This window comes from Ursus arctos, unplaced genomic scaffold, assembly GCF_023065955.2.
Source record: "Ursus arctos isolate Adak ecotype North America unplaced genomic scaffold, UrsArc2.0 scaffold_3, whole genome shotgun sequence".
Taxonomy (NCBI): Eukaryota; Metazoa; Chordata; class Mammalia; order Carnivora; family Ursidae; genus Ursus; species Ursus arctos.
This window is the reverse complement of record NW_026622985.1, coordinates 73,840,635-73,858,025: the sequence shown is the minus strand read 5'-3', so window position 1 is coordinate 73,858,025 and position 17,391 is coordinate 73,840,635. Positions and strand designations below refer to the sequence as shown.

Here is a 17,391-nt window from a genome sequence, read left to right as displayed (position 1 = left end):
TAAAAACATGTCTTGGTTAGATCTATTACATATCTCCTCATAACCAGCCAGTTGGCGGAGACCAAATTCAAAACCCAATCTACCTAAATACGACGACCTTGTCAGAATATGAACCCCCCTTTTTGGTGTTTTCTCTAAAGGCAGCTGTTTAATTTTGTTCTTCCTCTTAGTTGGGTTCAAGTAATTATCTTCATTTACATTGCAAATATACTTAAAAATTGTAAATATTCTTGATTAAGTGTAAGAATTAGCGTTTTGATTGTGTATTGCATGTATTAAAGCATAACGATCCGACATTTAATAGAGCCGTAAAACAAATTCTTTATATTTCGACGACTGTAAAGAAAACAAATGGAGCCCCATTTTAGGAGGACTGCATGGTCTATATCAGTTAGAAAAAATGAGTTCTCCCGCCCCCTACACCGAGTGACAGAATCATAAAAGAAATATGGAAGTTGATAATAGCAGTTACTGCAGCAATAAAAACATGATAAAAGGTTCTTTGACAGTTTGAAACCTTGGAAGCCTTGCCAAATACAAAATCGAGTTTGGAGGCACTGGCATGATCCTGCTGTCTTTAGGAGGTCTTTGGGTCTTCTGACAACTTCTGGTTCATCCCCCTAAGTCAAAGTGATCTATCAGAATGCCTTAGTTTCCAAGAGCAATCAAAGTACACGTTAGAAAGAAAGAAAGAAAGAAAGAGAGAGAGAGAGAGAGAGAGAAAGAAAGAAAGAAAGAAAGAAAAAGAAAGAAAGAAAGAAAGAAAGAAAGAAAGAAAGAAAGAAAGAAAGAAAGAAAAGAAAGAAAGAAAGACTACAATAGTATTTCTGGAGCAAGGACTTCTCGATCCAGTCAAAATGGTAGAATCGGCTGTAGTATCGTTCTGCACTCGGATGTATGTTTTTGAAGTTATCAGCCCTTATGAACTTACTCAAATTTATGTTTGTTTATTTTAAATACAATAATCCTAGCCACCGATGATGATGATATTTTTCACTTTTGAGTTGTTTCTTTTTGCAAGGTGAAAATTCATGGGGAAAAATTTCAGATACTGATGATTCTTTCAGTATTTGTTCAAGTTAAGGAGCCTTAATAAGGCCCTAACCCTGACTCTCTCTCCAGGCTCTTAACCTTATTTCTGTATTAGACCCCCGACTCCCCACCGTGCCAAAGCATTGTAGCTTTGAAATAACTCTTAGTGGGTTACACATTTTTTGACCAGTTTCTGTATTTCTTCTTGGAGTCCTTCAGTGAAATGGAACTGCAAGAAGAAACTTCAAATGCACAACAGCATTATGTTTTCCGCATAAACACGACCGGCACTATTTCCATGTCTAACACCCGTGACTTCTTCCAGTGCTTTCTAAGTGGAGATTATTGTTTTGTAGAGTTGACTGCTAGGCACAGGGGCGTCTAACATGAGGAAGATCAAATGACCCAAGTGTGAACCCAACTGGCAGGCAATGGTGAGCCCTTCTTTTTCATATGTCCCTCCAGGACCCTAGTCGCCTACTTGGATGGCTGGCAAATAGCTCACTGTGCTTTTAACTGCACACACACGCACACACACACACACACAATGTCAACAGTGATGCTTGGAAATGCTTATGCAGTTATTCCTGACTTTTAATATTGTCAATGTTTTCTTTAGTTGAGTTCAGTTTAGATTGGATACTAATCAGTTCTTACCAAAAATAATACACTTCCTTTAACTTTTACATATAAAAATATGCTTAAATACCTACTCCTATTTTCTCCACTCGATTTATGAATGTGCTAAGCACATACAAGTACACACACACACACACACACACACGCACACCCCTATTTCCACAAGGTAAAATAAAACCTTTTTTTTTTTTCAATTTAGGAGTAACTAAAATGATTCCTAACATCTCAGCGCATTATCTTTAAAAAGAAAAAAAACAACTCTTCACTGCACTATGTTCAAAACTTTTGGTCACTGTACAGCAGGGAGTTCATCTGATCAAAATTCGGAGGCTATCAGGATTTGGAAGGAACTAGACAGTTATCCTATGAAACCACACTCGAATAGTTGAATCTGTATGATGTCCACCAAGCAGTCTCTGTCTGGTTGTATGCCTCCGGGGAAAAGGAGAATAAAGGATACTCTCTGAACACAGACTATTGCCAGGAAGACATTTATTAATAGTATTATTACACTTGTTTCTAATATCTATTATTATTTCAACGGTGAAGAGGTAAATGCCAGACTAACCTCAGTCAGACGGTTATTATAGTTAGGTTGGTAGTAAATTACAAGAAACATCCACAGACTATAATCCTGTTATGAGCATGTAATACATCAGAACACGATGGAGAGGCTGCATGAATTGGCAACATTTTCTATCATTAAAAAGAATAATCGGAAACCTAAAAATGGTGCTTGCCTATAGTTGCAGATATTAGAAAAATCTTTCATTTTAAAGGGTAATTCTGTACCATTTAAAAAAAAATCTATCATCTGCCAAAGACAGATATGTACTGTTTCTATCAAGTGATAGTTGTGCTTAAATATAATTTAAGACAGTTAAATATAAATTCATGTTTACTTCCATATAAAAATATATATAAAAATAGAGTATTTAAAGAGGTGGATATTCATACTAAGGAACTGATTGATCAAAATAGTCTTTTTTTGGTATGATAATGAAATTGAGGTATTTGTGTATTTTGTAATTTCAAACATGTATTGAATAACTCTCTCAGGTTTTTTTTTATCCCCCCCCAAAGGAAAACAGTTCTTTAAAAACCAATTTTAACTGTGGGCTAGCTCTCAACAAAGCACTTGTAAAATAAAGAAATGCACTATTTTGAAATTAGCAGGTAGAAGAGAAAGTTCTCGATACTAGAATTGGGTATGTTGTATATATATGCTACAGTTTTAATAAAAAAATAATTTTATGTTTACTCTAAATTTGTATTAGATAAATCAAAATATCGTTACTAGTAACATAATATTTGTGGACACATACAAATGTATGAAAATAAACACCTATGCACTTGCAAATGGCTAATCCTTTGAAAATATTTACATAAAATGTAAGCTTAAATTACACAGGGTTCTAACAGCAAACAAAAGCTTTCTTAAGTAGTATCATCAGTAAAACATAATAAAATAATACACTTTAAAATTACATATTTAATCAACTTAGACTGCTTTTTTACCCACCCAAGTTCACAGACAGGATAGGAGGGAATGTTTACGAAAAGTACGAAGAGTGCAAAGTTAAATGCATTGGTGTTTTAACTGTAAAATATTACATTTCCTATCTCTCTCATAGAATCGCTTCGAATTCCTCGTGGAGCATTCCTGTTCTTTTCCTTTCGATTGTAAAATTCAAGAAATACAGGAAGAAATATTTTCATGAGCATTAGATTCACAAAGCCTAAGCCATCATAAACATCACTTTTTTTCCTGGGACGACACAAACACAATCCGTACTTGCAAGTGGAATGTAACTGCTTTTCTCTCCTTTTCAGTATTAATGTACCGAGAGAGAAGATAACGCAACACTCAAGAGCTTTGTCTTTTTGTCCACATAATTCAAGTGTCTCTATTTCTCCTTATTATCACAATGCAATACTTACCCCACAGTGGTTCTAATTTACGATCGTATTTCAAGCGACCTTTTCTAGCTCTAGCGTTCCCCTTGAAAACAAATGATTTTCAAGTGTACATCTCGGCTTTATAAAGCTGGAGGAAAAAAGTGTTATTACTACTTTTTTAGCCGTGTGTGCATCAGCGTGTGTGTGTGCCAGGGCGCGTCGTGTGTGGTCCGTCCAAATACACGTGATGTACAGAATCTGGTTCTTAGACCACTGTCCAGGTGAGTGAGCGCCTTGCCTCCAATTCCAAGCCCAGTCCTCCCGCAGGGAGTCTACACAGGTCTTTCCCTCGCACACATTCTGCTGAGAAGGATTTCAGAGCAAACCTGATTAATTGGACCTCTGACATGATACGGTGATTGAAAATTTGTTACCGAGTCTTGTTGTCGTTGCTGTAGTTTGCTTTGATTGCTGAAATATTTCCCCACAGTATGATTTCTTGATTGTTTCATTTTAATAAAGTGATATTCTTTGGTTAACTTTGATTTCACTACCTGCAAATAAAGAGCAAAAAATAGTCAAAATCAAGGACCTTCAAGCCCTGCATCGTGCAGTATTAACTAACTCACAAACTTGAACAGCACCTTTATCGCACAGATGTCGCCTAACGGGCATAAATATGACCTACGTAACCAGGAGCCAGAGACACTTACCTTTCAAAAACAAACACAAAAAACCCCACAAAAACTAAAGACGGAATTAGAATTTGCCATTTTACTTACATCAGGGCAGCTGACTCCAGTGCAACTGAGGAATAATTTCAGATGATTTCTCTATCACACTGTTGTCTGTGTGTGTGTGTGTGTGTCTCTGTGTGTGTGTGTGTGTCTCTGTGTGTGTGTGTGTGTGTCTGTGTGTGTGTACTTAGGCCAGAAGCTAACATATAGAAAAGACACTGAGGTGCCTTTGCTGGGTCACTGATTCAAACAGGGTATTCTAAACTTGCCATGCACTCTTTTATAGAATGGAAATTAAAACTATTTTCAGAGAAAAGAAAAACACTTCCTTATTGCACAGCCATAAGGTGATACTTACAAGCAATGTACTTTCCTGGGCACTCAGTAAGGTAGTAAGGAATCTGTAGACACAGCCCATGCCCTATTAAGCTAATAACTTTATAGATGCTTGTACATATGCAAATATATTTTATCTTAAACTTTTTTGAATTGGCAGAATTATAAAGCATTTACAAAGCATAAGAGGATATATAACAAAAATTTTCTCCCCAGCTCTGCCTCCCCACCTCCAGTCACTCAGCTGACTCCCCAGAAGCAACATATATTACTGGTTTCTTTGTGATCCCATTCACAGATATTTTATGCATATCGACACACACACACACACACACACAAACAAAGAGGCCATATTTATAGTCTATTTGTACAGTTTACAAAAAGTTGCCCTGGTGCTAGTCTATGATTTTACTTAAATTCAATTAATTAGCATATACTGTATTATTAGTTTCAGAGGTAGTATAATTGTCAGTTTTAATCATTAGGTTAATGAAACTCAGGTTGTTAATACCAACAGTCAGAGGAAATCAGGAAGGGATAAAAACAGAGATTGTGGGGTGGGTTGGGAGTAAGGAGGAGAGAAAATACTGGAAAGATGTTTGAAGTGTCTTCACAAATGAATAACACATCATGAATTCAATTTATTAATTTTTAATTTTTGATGCAATTGCGAGACATTATTTTCGGTCAATATGGTCCCATAAACTATATGTTATTGATGACTAATGAAGGCAATACTAGCTCACGTGGATTTTTAAAATTCCTAAGTACTATATAATGGTTTAGAGCCACATTTTTTTGTTCCATATAAGAGGATACAATGGACACAGCTAAAAAAAATACAGAATATTTAAACAAACACAAGCTATTTATTTTGAAGATAAGTATTTTTAGTTATTATGTGCAAGAGAGCATGAACCCTTTTAGAAGATTTATTTGAGTAGAAATTCTGTAAAGATCTAAACCAAAACGTTAACAGTAGTGATTTTTGGGTAGAGGAATTATAGGTGATTTAAAATGTATTCTTTGTAACTTCTGGCCTTGCCTTTTTATTTGAATACAACAAATGTGCATTCTTTTAGAATCATAAAAATGTTGAAGCTATTTCCATTTCGAAGAAAAAATGTAATAGCAATGCGTTTTAAAACCAATTATACCCTGCTAACCCCAAAGAAATGAATTGTTTTCCTGTAGCTATGGGACGTTTAGTTTTTTATGATCAGGCCCTCAGATGAAGTGACTCCTAAGAAGAGCAGTGAAATCAGTGGGTTGTGGTAAGGAATCCCTGCGGACGGTAAATCAGAGCTCAGTTTGCAGTTAACCACTGATTAATATTCCAGGTCCCAAGGCTGTAAGCTGCTGTTATGTGCAGCGCCTTCCGCCCCCGTTTGGTTATCCTACAACTTTAAATATGATAGGCGAGGAGGTGTACCAGTGTTTTCCTGAAGGTTCTGTCCATTTTGGAGGAGGTGTGTATTCAACGATAGCAAGATTAGTGAACATTTTTAAGGAAGTTTATTTAAGGAAACACTTAAGCATAAATATTACATTCAACCCTGAAAAAATATTATTCCAGTGTTCTGAAGCCAAAATAAGGTTACTTTTGTTTATATAATTTTATCTTAAGGTCTGGTTTTTGCAACTGCCAGATGATCTGCATGCTAATTAAATGCAAAATAGATAAAAATACATCCCATTGCTAAAGGTTATATAGTTCTTTAAAAATTATTTCAATGTTTTGTGTGATTTCGGGGTTGCATTTAATGTTGCATTACAAATGTGGGATAATGCCAGTGTAGATGCTTATAGCAATCTTGAATCTGACTTATAAAAGAGATAACACAAAAATATACATTTCCATTGGATTTGCTGAAGCGTATAGCTTCTACTTAAGAGTCATGTCAGTATTTTGCCAGGTCACATGGGAAGGTTGAGAATGTATTTCTATTTTTAAACCACTCAGGTGGTCTCTGAGAAATGAAGATGGGGTGATAGGGTCTCCTCTAGCTTCTGAGGGCCAGCCTAATGCCTCCCATGATGCCAGTGCTGGCGTATGCTACTGGAGATTGATTCCTACACATCTATCCCAGGCCTTAGCCCAACAGCACTTAATTCAGTTGGTTTCCTTTGAAAGCTATTTTGCAGGAAATAACCAAAGATGCTAAGCGTCCTAATTCCTTGGTTAAGCCAGTATTACCCTGTTACTGACTCCTGAAAGGTAACAAACCTACAGAGAAAGAAATACTTCAGTTTTGATTTGTCAAAATAGAGATGTAAAAAGTCTTCCCGAATGCCATTGTAAATGGAAGGAGCCTTTAAAAAATCCAGCAGTATCATGCGCTGTACCACCAGCACATACAATGTATTTCAGGAAGGCAAGCTTTAGCATTGTGAAATATTTTGTTAAAGGAAATCACCCAGGAATTATTTATAACTATATGATTATTTACCTTGAAAACCCAAAGGCAGCTACCGAAAAATAATGAGATATTATAAAGTCAATATTTACAAATTATATAGCATTTCTATATTCTATCAATAATTAATAAGAAATATATTAGAGAAAAGATCCCATTACAATACGAAAGCAATTTCATTCAGTTCAGCAATTATGCAGGTGAAGAAAATACAAAGTTTAATAAAAGGAAAACATTAACAAATGGAAAGACATCCTATGTCAAATCCTCCCAGGTTAATAAAAATGCTATTCCAACGGTAATCACAGCAGGATTTGGGGGGACATGACAAATCCTAAAATACATCTTGAAAAATAAATGCAAGAAAATAACCAAGACCATTTGGGAAGGGGAAAAAAATAAAAACAAAAAAACCCCAGTGATGACGTGGGATTTTTCAATACCAGATGTTCACTCATCTATATTAATTGACTCTACCATCAACCTACCATAGACCCAATTTGTTGGTTGCATAAGCCAAGTATAAGCAGAATTTAATACCGTGATAGAAAAAATAGAAATGTTCATAGTACAGATTGAAGTGCATTTCATAAACGGCTAGTCTTCCCTAAAAATGTTTATGGAGCAATAAGGTAATGCTAAATAAAGCCCAGTGTTATATAAATCTAGTGACCATAAATGCTGACAGCCTAAGAGTTTTAATTACTTGGAATTAAAATCAAGAGTGTATGTTTAAAACGGAGCTATGTACCAAACTCCTAATAGCATCTCCAATGGGGAAAGCAGTGAGAATTAACAGGTGTATATGATAAAAAAGCAGGAATTTTCTCTCTCTCTCTTTTTTTGTTTTTGAGAGAGAGACTGAGAGAGGGAGCACACATGTGTGTGAGGGTGGGGAGGGGCAGAGGGAGAGGGAGAGACAGAATCTTAAGCAGGCTCCACACCCAGCATGGAGCCCAACGCAGGGCTCGATCTCACAACCCTGAGATCATGACCTGAGCAGAAATCAAGAGCCAGACGCTTAACTGACTGAGCCACCCAGGCTTTTTTAAAGATTTTAAGTAATCTCTGCACCCAATGTGGGGCTTGAACCCACGACTCTGAGATCAAGAGAAGCCTGCTCCATTGACTGAGCCAGGCACCCCTAAAGGCAGGGATTTTTTGTTTTTATTATATATACTTATTTTTACGTTTTTACAGTTAATAAGAGTTCATGTAATCTTTTTACAATAGAAAAGCAGCAGAAGAGAAACAAAATGATGCCGTACCTTATAAAATTAAAATGAGTTATTGATGACCCAATGATTTAGTTTTTTCTACATAATATCCAACTTTGAATCTTCAGAGTTCTCTACAAGGAAACACATGGAGTAATTCAGACATGGTCCCCACCCTCAAGGGGGCTATATAAAGACACATGTCTAAGATACTTGAAGTAAGCACAAGAATGAAATGGCTTCAAAGACATTGCCTGAGACTAACTCCCCAAGGTCAGGCACCATGTTGTTTCCGTGTAACGAATAGTTCCTCCGTACATTACTCAGTGCCAATTTATGGTGGGCATGGTCATCTGTTCACAGAGCTATTATTTCTTTGAACTTATTTGATAAATTCAGTATCTGGCATTGCTGTCAAACCGCTATCTCCGTTTCAAAATATTACTTTATTTTACCTACTCTGACGGGCTCTAAAGTGAAGGAAAAGGACTTAGCTACAATTTTTAGGCTTGGAAATATTATGCAAGTGAAAGATGTTTGATACCTGTACCATAAAGAGCTAATTGCTTCTTTCCTTTGATCTCTTGTGCGGAAATGTGCCCATTTGGGTCCTTCCCAAAAATCAGAGGACCATTTGGGATTATTAAAATCCAACTAAACTGTCAAGTGGAATGTGGCTTTGAAAGAGAGATGTTAGCAATACAAATGTTAGGTTACCTCTGGGGCATAGTAGTAAGAATAAGAGCAAACAACAAAAGTGACCTATTGGAAAACATCAGTGAAAGAGTTAGGCCTTGAACTGAAGACAAGACCCTAGATGTTTCTGTATGGTCTTCATCTCAAATAGAGACACATTCTAACTGTTCGATGCTGCCAAATGCTTCTTTAAATGTGCGTGCATCTGACTCAAGCACTGAAATGAGACATGTCTACCCAGAGGGATAAGGAACTATTACATATGATTAAATGATACATACCTGTGTGGTCTGGCAAATGTTTACATTACTCCAAACGTGAATGTTAAATGACAATTCTTTTGACACTTGAAAATAATCCGAATTAACTGTTTGTCTTCAGCTTTGTGTGTGTGTGTTGCTGTTTATTTTCTTTTTTTGAGTTCACTGTGTCAAATTATATTTAAACTTAGGAAACAAGAATGAAAGACGATTGGTCTTCATTAAGTGTGAGAACCTGGTTGGATCACCATTGTTCTATAATCACAAGTGTAAGTGTAATAACAAAAATTATTTTTCTCACGGCAGTGTTCACAGTTAGATTAAGTTACATATAGGAATAGACTTCCAAGTTTACAGTGTTTCAAAACAATAATATAGTTTCAATATATTAACTATAGAAACTTAGGAGTAATTCTGGTGCTGGAATCGAGTGCTGTCATGGTAACATAGAAGATGTCGGTGATCACCTGTTTTGTGACTCAGGGTAATAAGAACTGAAATTCTGTGCTTTGGCAGAAGCAACTTGTACTTTTTCATAGGTTTCTTATATGCTAAGAGACCTCCCATTTTATGATTATAGATCTTGCCACATCTCCGCATAATTAAAGACTTGGGCACACAGGCATTTAGAAGGCATACAAATGGCTACAAATCAACTTGGCTGGTTTTGTCCACTGGCTATTGTAGGACTAGACAAACAAATGAAAAACTGTTATAAATTACACAATAAAACACACATTGCAATTTTTACCATTAAATGCATGTAACTTGAACATTCAAAATTGATTTCACATAAATATTAATCAGAATGAGTATATTACCATGTCAATTAACTGCTACATATAAAGTAACTGGGAATTTTCAAAAAAGTCAGTACAAAAAGGGAAAGCTTGGTGAATTGGAAGAGTGTCAGGCATATTAGAAGCAAATACCTTTCCTAAAACTGATCTTAACCTGAATAACACCCAAGGAACTTCTGATGTGGTTCCAGATCCACAGAACAAAATAGAAAACAATTTTCAGTGGTGCAAGTGTTCCAAAATCTCTCTAGACTGGATTCAAGGGGATGTCCTGGTTATAAACGTGTTTCACGGACATGGATGGGATGGGAAGAGGAATGAAGGTAATGGCTTTCCAAGGTTGGAAAACCTGACATTGACCAAAATGTGCTAGTGTGGTCTTTTAAGATAAATGTATAAGATTGAAGTACTTTTTGTTTGGTATAGTCATTCTGCAGACATGACGTTCAATCCAAGATCCAGTCACCAAATTTACAACCAGCTGAAAAAGCAGCCCAAGAATTCACAGAAATGGAATAAAAATAAAGCAACAAACAATAGCTAGAAGCCAGTCCTTATAATTCATCGTTCCATTTCAGGAAATCATGCAATTTTTACAGATAATAATGATATTTTTCATCTACCCCCACCCCAATATTTAATCATGGCCACATGAAATAAGCTATGTTTTGATTGAAGGGAGTCCAACTTCTGAATGGGTCAAAGATGCTGAGGATTAGAAGACAAGACTAAAGTTTTCTTTAGGAATGAGGAATTGTTTTTTGCTTTGGGTATTTCCAGATTTGCAATGTCTCAGTCTCTTCCCCTACCTCCAAATCTCCAAGCCTTCTCACTCTGACAGCTGAGCCTTTTTAACTCCTGCCCCTTAGACAGACCTCAGTTTCCGGCTCTGGGAACACATTCTGCTCTGAGGTGGGGAGATTGATTATAAGGAGCTGTGGACCAGTAGTTTACCAATTCCAGTGGAACTGTTGGTTCTCTCTTGTACCCCTCTGCAGTTCTCCAGGGACTAACTCCCGTTTTAAACTCAGTTTTCTAAGTGGCTGGATATTCATGTCACTGAATTCCTGATATTATTTGAATGATCTTCATTAGTCCAATGGATTACAGGCTAAGTTCCTACCCTGCTCTATTTCAATGTGCATCTTGGGTCTTGGACTCTGTTTTGACCTTCACTCACAGGTATTTGTTTCCATCTATCTCTGGAACTTAGGTGTGATTTAAGCATATGGCACGGAAATGTCCCTTAGAAACAATTTGTATGGACCAACATTCCAACTGCTGGCTTCACTGTAGGGATTCACTCAGCACTACTGGGGCCTTTGGAAGGAGAGCTTCCACAGGGCCACTCAATCTCTTGTCAGAAGAGCCCTCTAGCTGCTTGTCTGAGGGTGCATGCCCGTCTGTTGGTCTGCTGGTATTCCAGAGGGTCTGGGGAGAAGGGCTCCGCCGTTTAGGTGCCAGCTTTCACTTTCATTTTTCTGATTTCAGCCTCTAGATTAATTTGTTCTTTTCTCTACCTTTGTTTCTGAGTCCAATTTTTGATGTTCAGTTTTAAAAGAAATCTTATATACGGACATACGTTCTTGGCTGCACGTGGTGGGGTGAGGGTTCCACCAATTTTGCATCCAGACTTTGAAGCAATCATTTTCTGACCTGTGTCTCAGCCTTGCCTTCTTCTACACCCACTTCCTTCAGGCCTGGACCATTCAGAGGATCTGCGGGCAAGTGTGCTTCACCTCCAATTGGCGATTCTCCTCTCTCTCATTTTACACTGTAATTCCTTTGTAGGCTAAGTTAAACTCCTTAGAATGAATTCAGATTTCTTGTCTGTTATGAGTTATTTCTTATTCTGTCTTTTTTTTAGTGGGGAGCAGTGGTGAATAGCTTCATGTCTTTAAAGTCTTTTGGTGGAGTTTCAAGTGGAAGAGAAGATAAATGCTTGTGGTCATTCTGCCACATTTAATCTGTACTCCATGCATGATTTTTGACCTTATCCTCTATGCTAGTTTTTCCAAAGTGTGTTTAGTGAGGTGTTAATAGCTGTTATTAAAAGAAAGGAAAGTGGTTCTGTGGTCAAAAATGTTTGGGAAAAACTGGGTCAAATGAAGCTAAACAGTTTTTTTGCCATGAGGGCTTTTTGGATCATTTAAAATACTAATATTATTTGAGAATCTTTACAGTAGAGGAGTATACAGAGTTTCCCAAACCACAGCTCCTGTTTTCACTAGGCTAGAACACCAAAACGTAAAGTAGGGAATGCTAATCAAGGCAGTTAAGAGTCCATCCTAGCTTGATTCTTAAACCTTCGTATTAAAACCCCCCGAAATGAGGGTTTATTGCAAAAAACATGAAATACTTATGGATCAACATCTCTTTCTTAGGCATGCTGACATCCTAGGTGTCAGTACTTCAGAGGCTGCCGTGTACAGCTGCCTCCTGGGGTCATCATACTAGTTAGCATAGAGGGACTGACACTCTCGTCATTTAATTATCCTTTTTAAGAGAGAGACCCTGGTGTAATTGGTGTTACCACCATTCAACAAAGGCTGCTTCCTTTGGAACAGGAACTTCTACCAAACCATCCCAGAAAAGGCTGGGCTCCCTGGGGGCTCATGAATTCATTCTCAGCAGTCAACGATTTGTAATCTAATCATCTGGCAGAAAAAGCTAGAATTCTTGCAGATAATGGACTGAGCATTAATTATTTTTTGCACAGAAAAAAACTGTCTAGAATCACTTTCCCCCAAAAGGGTTTTAGGACTGGTAGGCAGTGAAAGCTTCTGTAACTCCTCTTTAGTGATAGGGCCACTGAAAGGTATTGAATGACAACATTGGATTGGGACCACAGAAACACCCTGGCGGGGACATGAAGAATGAATTTGAGTCGTTGAAAGTGAAACTTCTGAGATGAAAATATTGCAGAAGTCTAGGGCAAGTAAATGGTAGAGAAGAAGACCCGCAACCAACCTCGTTCATTTACCAGAACCCTACCAACTATTTCCAGCCTCCTTGACTTGCTCTTCCCCACATTATCAAAGACCTTCCTCTTATGCCCTCCTGTATTCCTTATGTATCCATTAGTCTTGATTATTCCCTTTCTGCCCATGAACATGAAAAGTAGTTTCTCCTATAAACTGCCCCTAGACCACTTTCTTTTCTAAATCCAGTATCTTTCTTTCTCGTTTTCACTTGTTGAAAAGCTTTACCAGCCTTCTTTTCTCATTTCTTATACCTCTTCAATCTATTGTAGTTTAATTCATGCCCCCAATATTTTACAGGAATTACTGTTAATGATCAGAAAGGGCCTTCTCAATGCCAAATCAATGACTATTTAAAAATCCTTATCTTAATAAATCTATCCATTACAGTTGACAGCAGTAATGCTGTTTTGATCTCTCCTTACAAATTTTCACTTTTTGGCTTTCCACGGCACCCCGCTCTACTAGAGTTTTCCTTTATCAGTTTATTCTCTAAATTCAAATGCTCCTATTTCTGCAAACTCCAAGAGCTCCTTCCTCGGCTCCTCTAACTCTACTCACTTTCTCTGGATGATCTATTTTCATTGTTGCAACTGTTGCCTGTTTTTGGATGACTTCCAATCTTTTATCTCTAGCCGCACCCTGCCCCTCGAGCTTCAGACTCGTAGAGCCAACTGCCTGTGAGATATCTCCACCTGGATGCCCCACGGGCATCTCCAACACAACATGTTCGAAACGGAATCATCGTCTTTCCTCTGAGCCGGTCCCTTCTCAGTCATTCCCTGACTCAATTTCTGGTTCAGCTCTAATCCATCGCCCAAGTTAGGAGTCGTCTTTGATTCTTTCTACACCCGCATGCTGCAGATAAGATCTACAGATTTTACTTTTAACATAGGGCTTGTATTTGTCTCCTCCCTTGTGCTTGCAGTCTCTGTCCTGGTTTGGGCAAGCTTTTATTATCTCTCACCTGACTTCTGAAAACGTCTCCTAACTTCTCTCCCAGACTCAGTCCTCTTTCTGTCTTTCTCCCTCAATATTATCAGACTTACCTATTTGAAACAAAGATGTGACCATCTCCCTTCTCCATAAAACCTTTCACTGGCTCTCCACCACCTATAGGATAAAGCCTAAGCTCTTAGCATGATCTGGCCGTAGCCCACCTTTCCCAGGCCCTGATTTTAACGGATGTTCTACAATATACAGAATTGCATGTTGGGGATATGTTGAGCTTGAGATACTGAAGGGAACCCTAAAAAATGTTCTCCTAGCTCATTTTACAGTAGTTAGTACAGTGCTCACATAGACACTCAAATATTTGTTGAATTAAATTGCCATTACCAATTTATTAAAAATAACTATGTGGATAAATTGTGGGATCTGCTATCTAAGCTATCTATATTTGGATCAATTCTTTTTTCTCTGAAAGTTGTTACCTCAGTTTTTTAGGTAGGTGAATGTAAAGGCTTTTTTCTTCATTGTGTTTATGATAAACTTTTCAAGTTTGAAGGAGAGAGGGAAAAACTTCAAGCCCATCACAGAGAAGGAAAACTTTTCTAGGTCAGCTAAGCTTTTGTTTACATAATTAAAATTAAATAATAAAATGGGAAATCATCTCTGACAAGGAACTGAAAATCCTTTCTTCTTTCCGTGGTGCCAGAATCAAAGGAGACTTGTTATTAGAGCTGGGTAGTAACGCCAAAGGGCTTTTTTTTCCCCTTTGGACTGAGTCAAGAGCTGTACACCAGCCAGAAAACAGAGATCTCATATAAGGTTTGTACAACTGAGTAGGCTAATTAATAATCACATAGTTGTGGATTTGCCCCTCCTGCAGCCAGGTCTGGGCTGATAATATTTTTGTATCCTACCCAGGTTTTAGCTTGCTCATAGATGTTGGCCACATAACTAAATGCACTATCCAAAACCACTCTTGGGCAAAAGCTACCTGGATCCTGTTTGTTGTCCTGCATAAACATTGGGAAAACAAAAGTCCATTTCTAGCCATGAAAAGAAACACCTGCTTTTCTCATCAGCATGAACATTGTAGTCAAAACTGATGTACGTCGGTTGGGGAATTGTTTATAGATTCATGGTGGCAACATACTCTCTCTCTCAGTGCCTTGACAGATGAAAGAGGTGCCCCCAAGACCTTCATGTTACCTATGGTGACAAGAGCCCACTGAAGCAGGTTTGTTATGTCTATGATAGAATTCCCACCACAAGTCAAAGAGGACACATTAAGATCTTACTGTAATGATTATAGCAATCCTTCTCAGGTATGTGTGAATCTATTGTGGGAATGGTGCGATGGAACACCAGAAGCTACCAGGCTCCCAAACCCAAATTCTTATGGTTCTCACACAGCTGATTTTAATTCTTGCTATTACTCTATGACAAATTGCTTTGCCAGCTCATAAGATGAGCATAGAGGCAAAAAATGGTTATTATTAAAAATTTCTGCCCTTTAATATGTTTTGCATGAGACCAATAATCTACTTTTCCCTGGCTTGCTACATTAATCATCAAATCATCCTTTGCAAGGGCCTTTCGATTTTCTTGATTGTTTATGGTAAGCTCACAGTGATTTAAGATGTTGGGTGATAGTTTGGAAAGGTTATAAAACATCAGTGTCAGCACTAGAAACTTCCTGAGGTACAAGTGGTACATATTGTTCAAGACTTCAGTGACAATTATGCCTACGTGATGAACGGGTTAGAGACTTTGTGATGAAGAGAGCCAGTTGAGAAAGATGAACTTATCATTCTGTGGTGTAACTGGAAAGGCAAATGCTCCCAGAAGTATTTTAGCTCAAACAAGAAAACTTCAACATGGATGACACTGCTCCAGAATCAACTGAGACAATTTGGACGATACCTAGGTAGTTGCCAAGTCAACACACGTTAGAAATAGGGCCTAAAAAGCAATTTATACATGATCATTACACATAATTAAAAAGCCAAATAAGTGGTGTAATTTCACCTGACATGCTTAAATCATTGTTATGGAAATTAAAGATAACTTTAGTGGTCATATTTAGAAGCCAGTATTCTAGTTCTGGTAGTTCAAAGAGTCTTTGTTGTAGTTCTCAAATTCCATGACTATGAGTGTCACTGGTTCACGCTGCGGCAGGAGACACACGTAATGCAATCATGTGGGAAGGGCATCTTCTGTTTTTAATTGGAGCCATGCTGGAAATCTTTGGAAGACTTCTCCTTTTTAGGCTTCCAGAGCAACTAAAGATGAAAAAGAAAAACAGATACCCTCCCCCAAAATACTAATTGAAGACACATTATATAAAAATAAGTAAATAAACAAACCTTTTCTAAAAGAGGCAAAAACCCGATCTGTATGTTGTCTTTCAAAGTCCCCATTTTATGTGGGTTTTGGCAACCCCCGACCTGTTTTCGCAGCCAACTCCGATCCTGGGCTGGCTCAGCGGCAAGGTTATTTCTTCCTCTTCCAGGCTACCTGCTCTTGTGTTTCTAAGTCTTGCCTTTTTGCAAATAGGATAGGAACTCAAAGGGTGTTCTATTTTTTTGTGGAAGAAAGAAAGAGACACGCAGTCTCCTACAGCGCAGAAGCTGTTGAGCAACAGCACGGCCAAGCTTCAAGTTACTAGATCAAAACTGGAAAGGCCCCGCTCTCCACTGTGGGTGCAGGCTCGCACTTCGCTGAGACGCGGTGGCAGCTGTCATACACGATTACATGTACAAAATATAACACAGAGCATTTAGAAGAACCAATGCAGCGTCAATAAATTTGGGGTAGCCATAAAATCCTGAGGACCCAAATGGTTTCTGACAGTCATTTAAGGGCTGAAAAACAGGACCCAAGAAACCTTATGTTGTCATTTCCCTAGTCAACCCGGTGACTGCATTCTGGTTTACAAGAGGGGGGGGCGGCATTTGAGAAAGAAGGAGTGAACCCATATCTGACAGAATGATCAAATGAGACATTGTCCACTGTAGTTTCAACAGCATCTCCTGAGATCTAGAGCACATGACAGGAGCCAAGTCACCTCATACACCAAAGCAATGTCTGGACAATGTATGCGAAACTTGAAAAAGTGTGGACAAAATCCAGTTTGCAAACCCTTGTCTTATTAAAAGAGTAGGGGAATGAAGCTGAAGTTAGAGAGAGAATTTCTATGTGAGAAGTTGTCCAAAGGCTTGGCGGTCTTCCTCCCTCGGAGGGAGTGGCTTCACCCTTGCTTCAAGCCAAGTGAGAGCGGCCTTCGAGAGACCAATGTTGAGAGGCGGAACTCGTGTCCTTTGAGGTCTGCGGAGCCTTAGAATTGGTATGAGACACCGTGGCTATAGCCCAGCTTTCAGGTGGCTGGGGGAAGGATAAAATCATTTTCTGCTATCACCTTATCAGCTT

The 17,391-nt window shown here is 38.1% G+C and overlaps 1 protein-coding gene across 2 annotated transcripts in view; it reads right to left on the bottom strand.

Annotated features, from left to right (window-relative positions):
* Nucleotides 1-2,148: 2,148 nt before the first annotated feature.
* The window catches only part of CPED1 (cadherin like and PC-esterase domain containing 1), a 262,492-nt gene continuing 247,249 nt past the window's right edge, over nt 2,149-17,391 (bottom strand). Inside the window, exon 22 of one of the 2 annotated variants that reach the window (XM_026510149.4) lies at nt 2,149-4,124. In XM_026510149.4, coding sequence (XP_026365934.3) covers nt 3,903-4,124 — 222 coding nt within the window. In that variant the 3' untranslated portion in view covers nt 2,149-3,902. Of the gene's footprint in view, nt 8,412-17,391 lie in introns of both variants that reach the window. The other variant, XM_044387890.3, reaches the window with a different exon arrangement.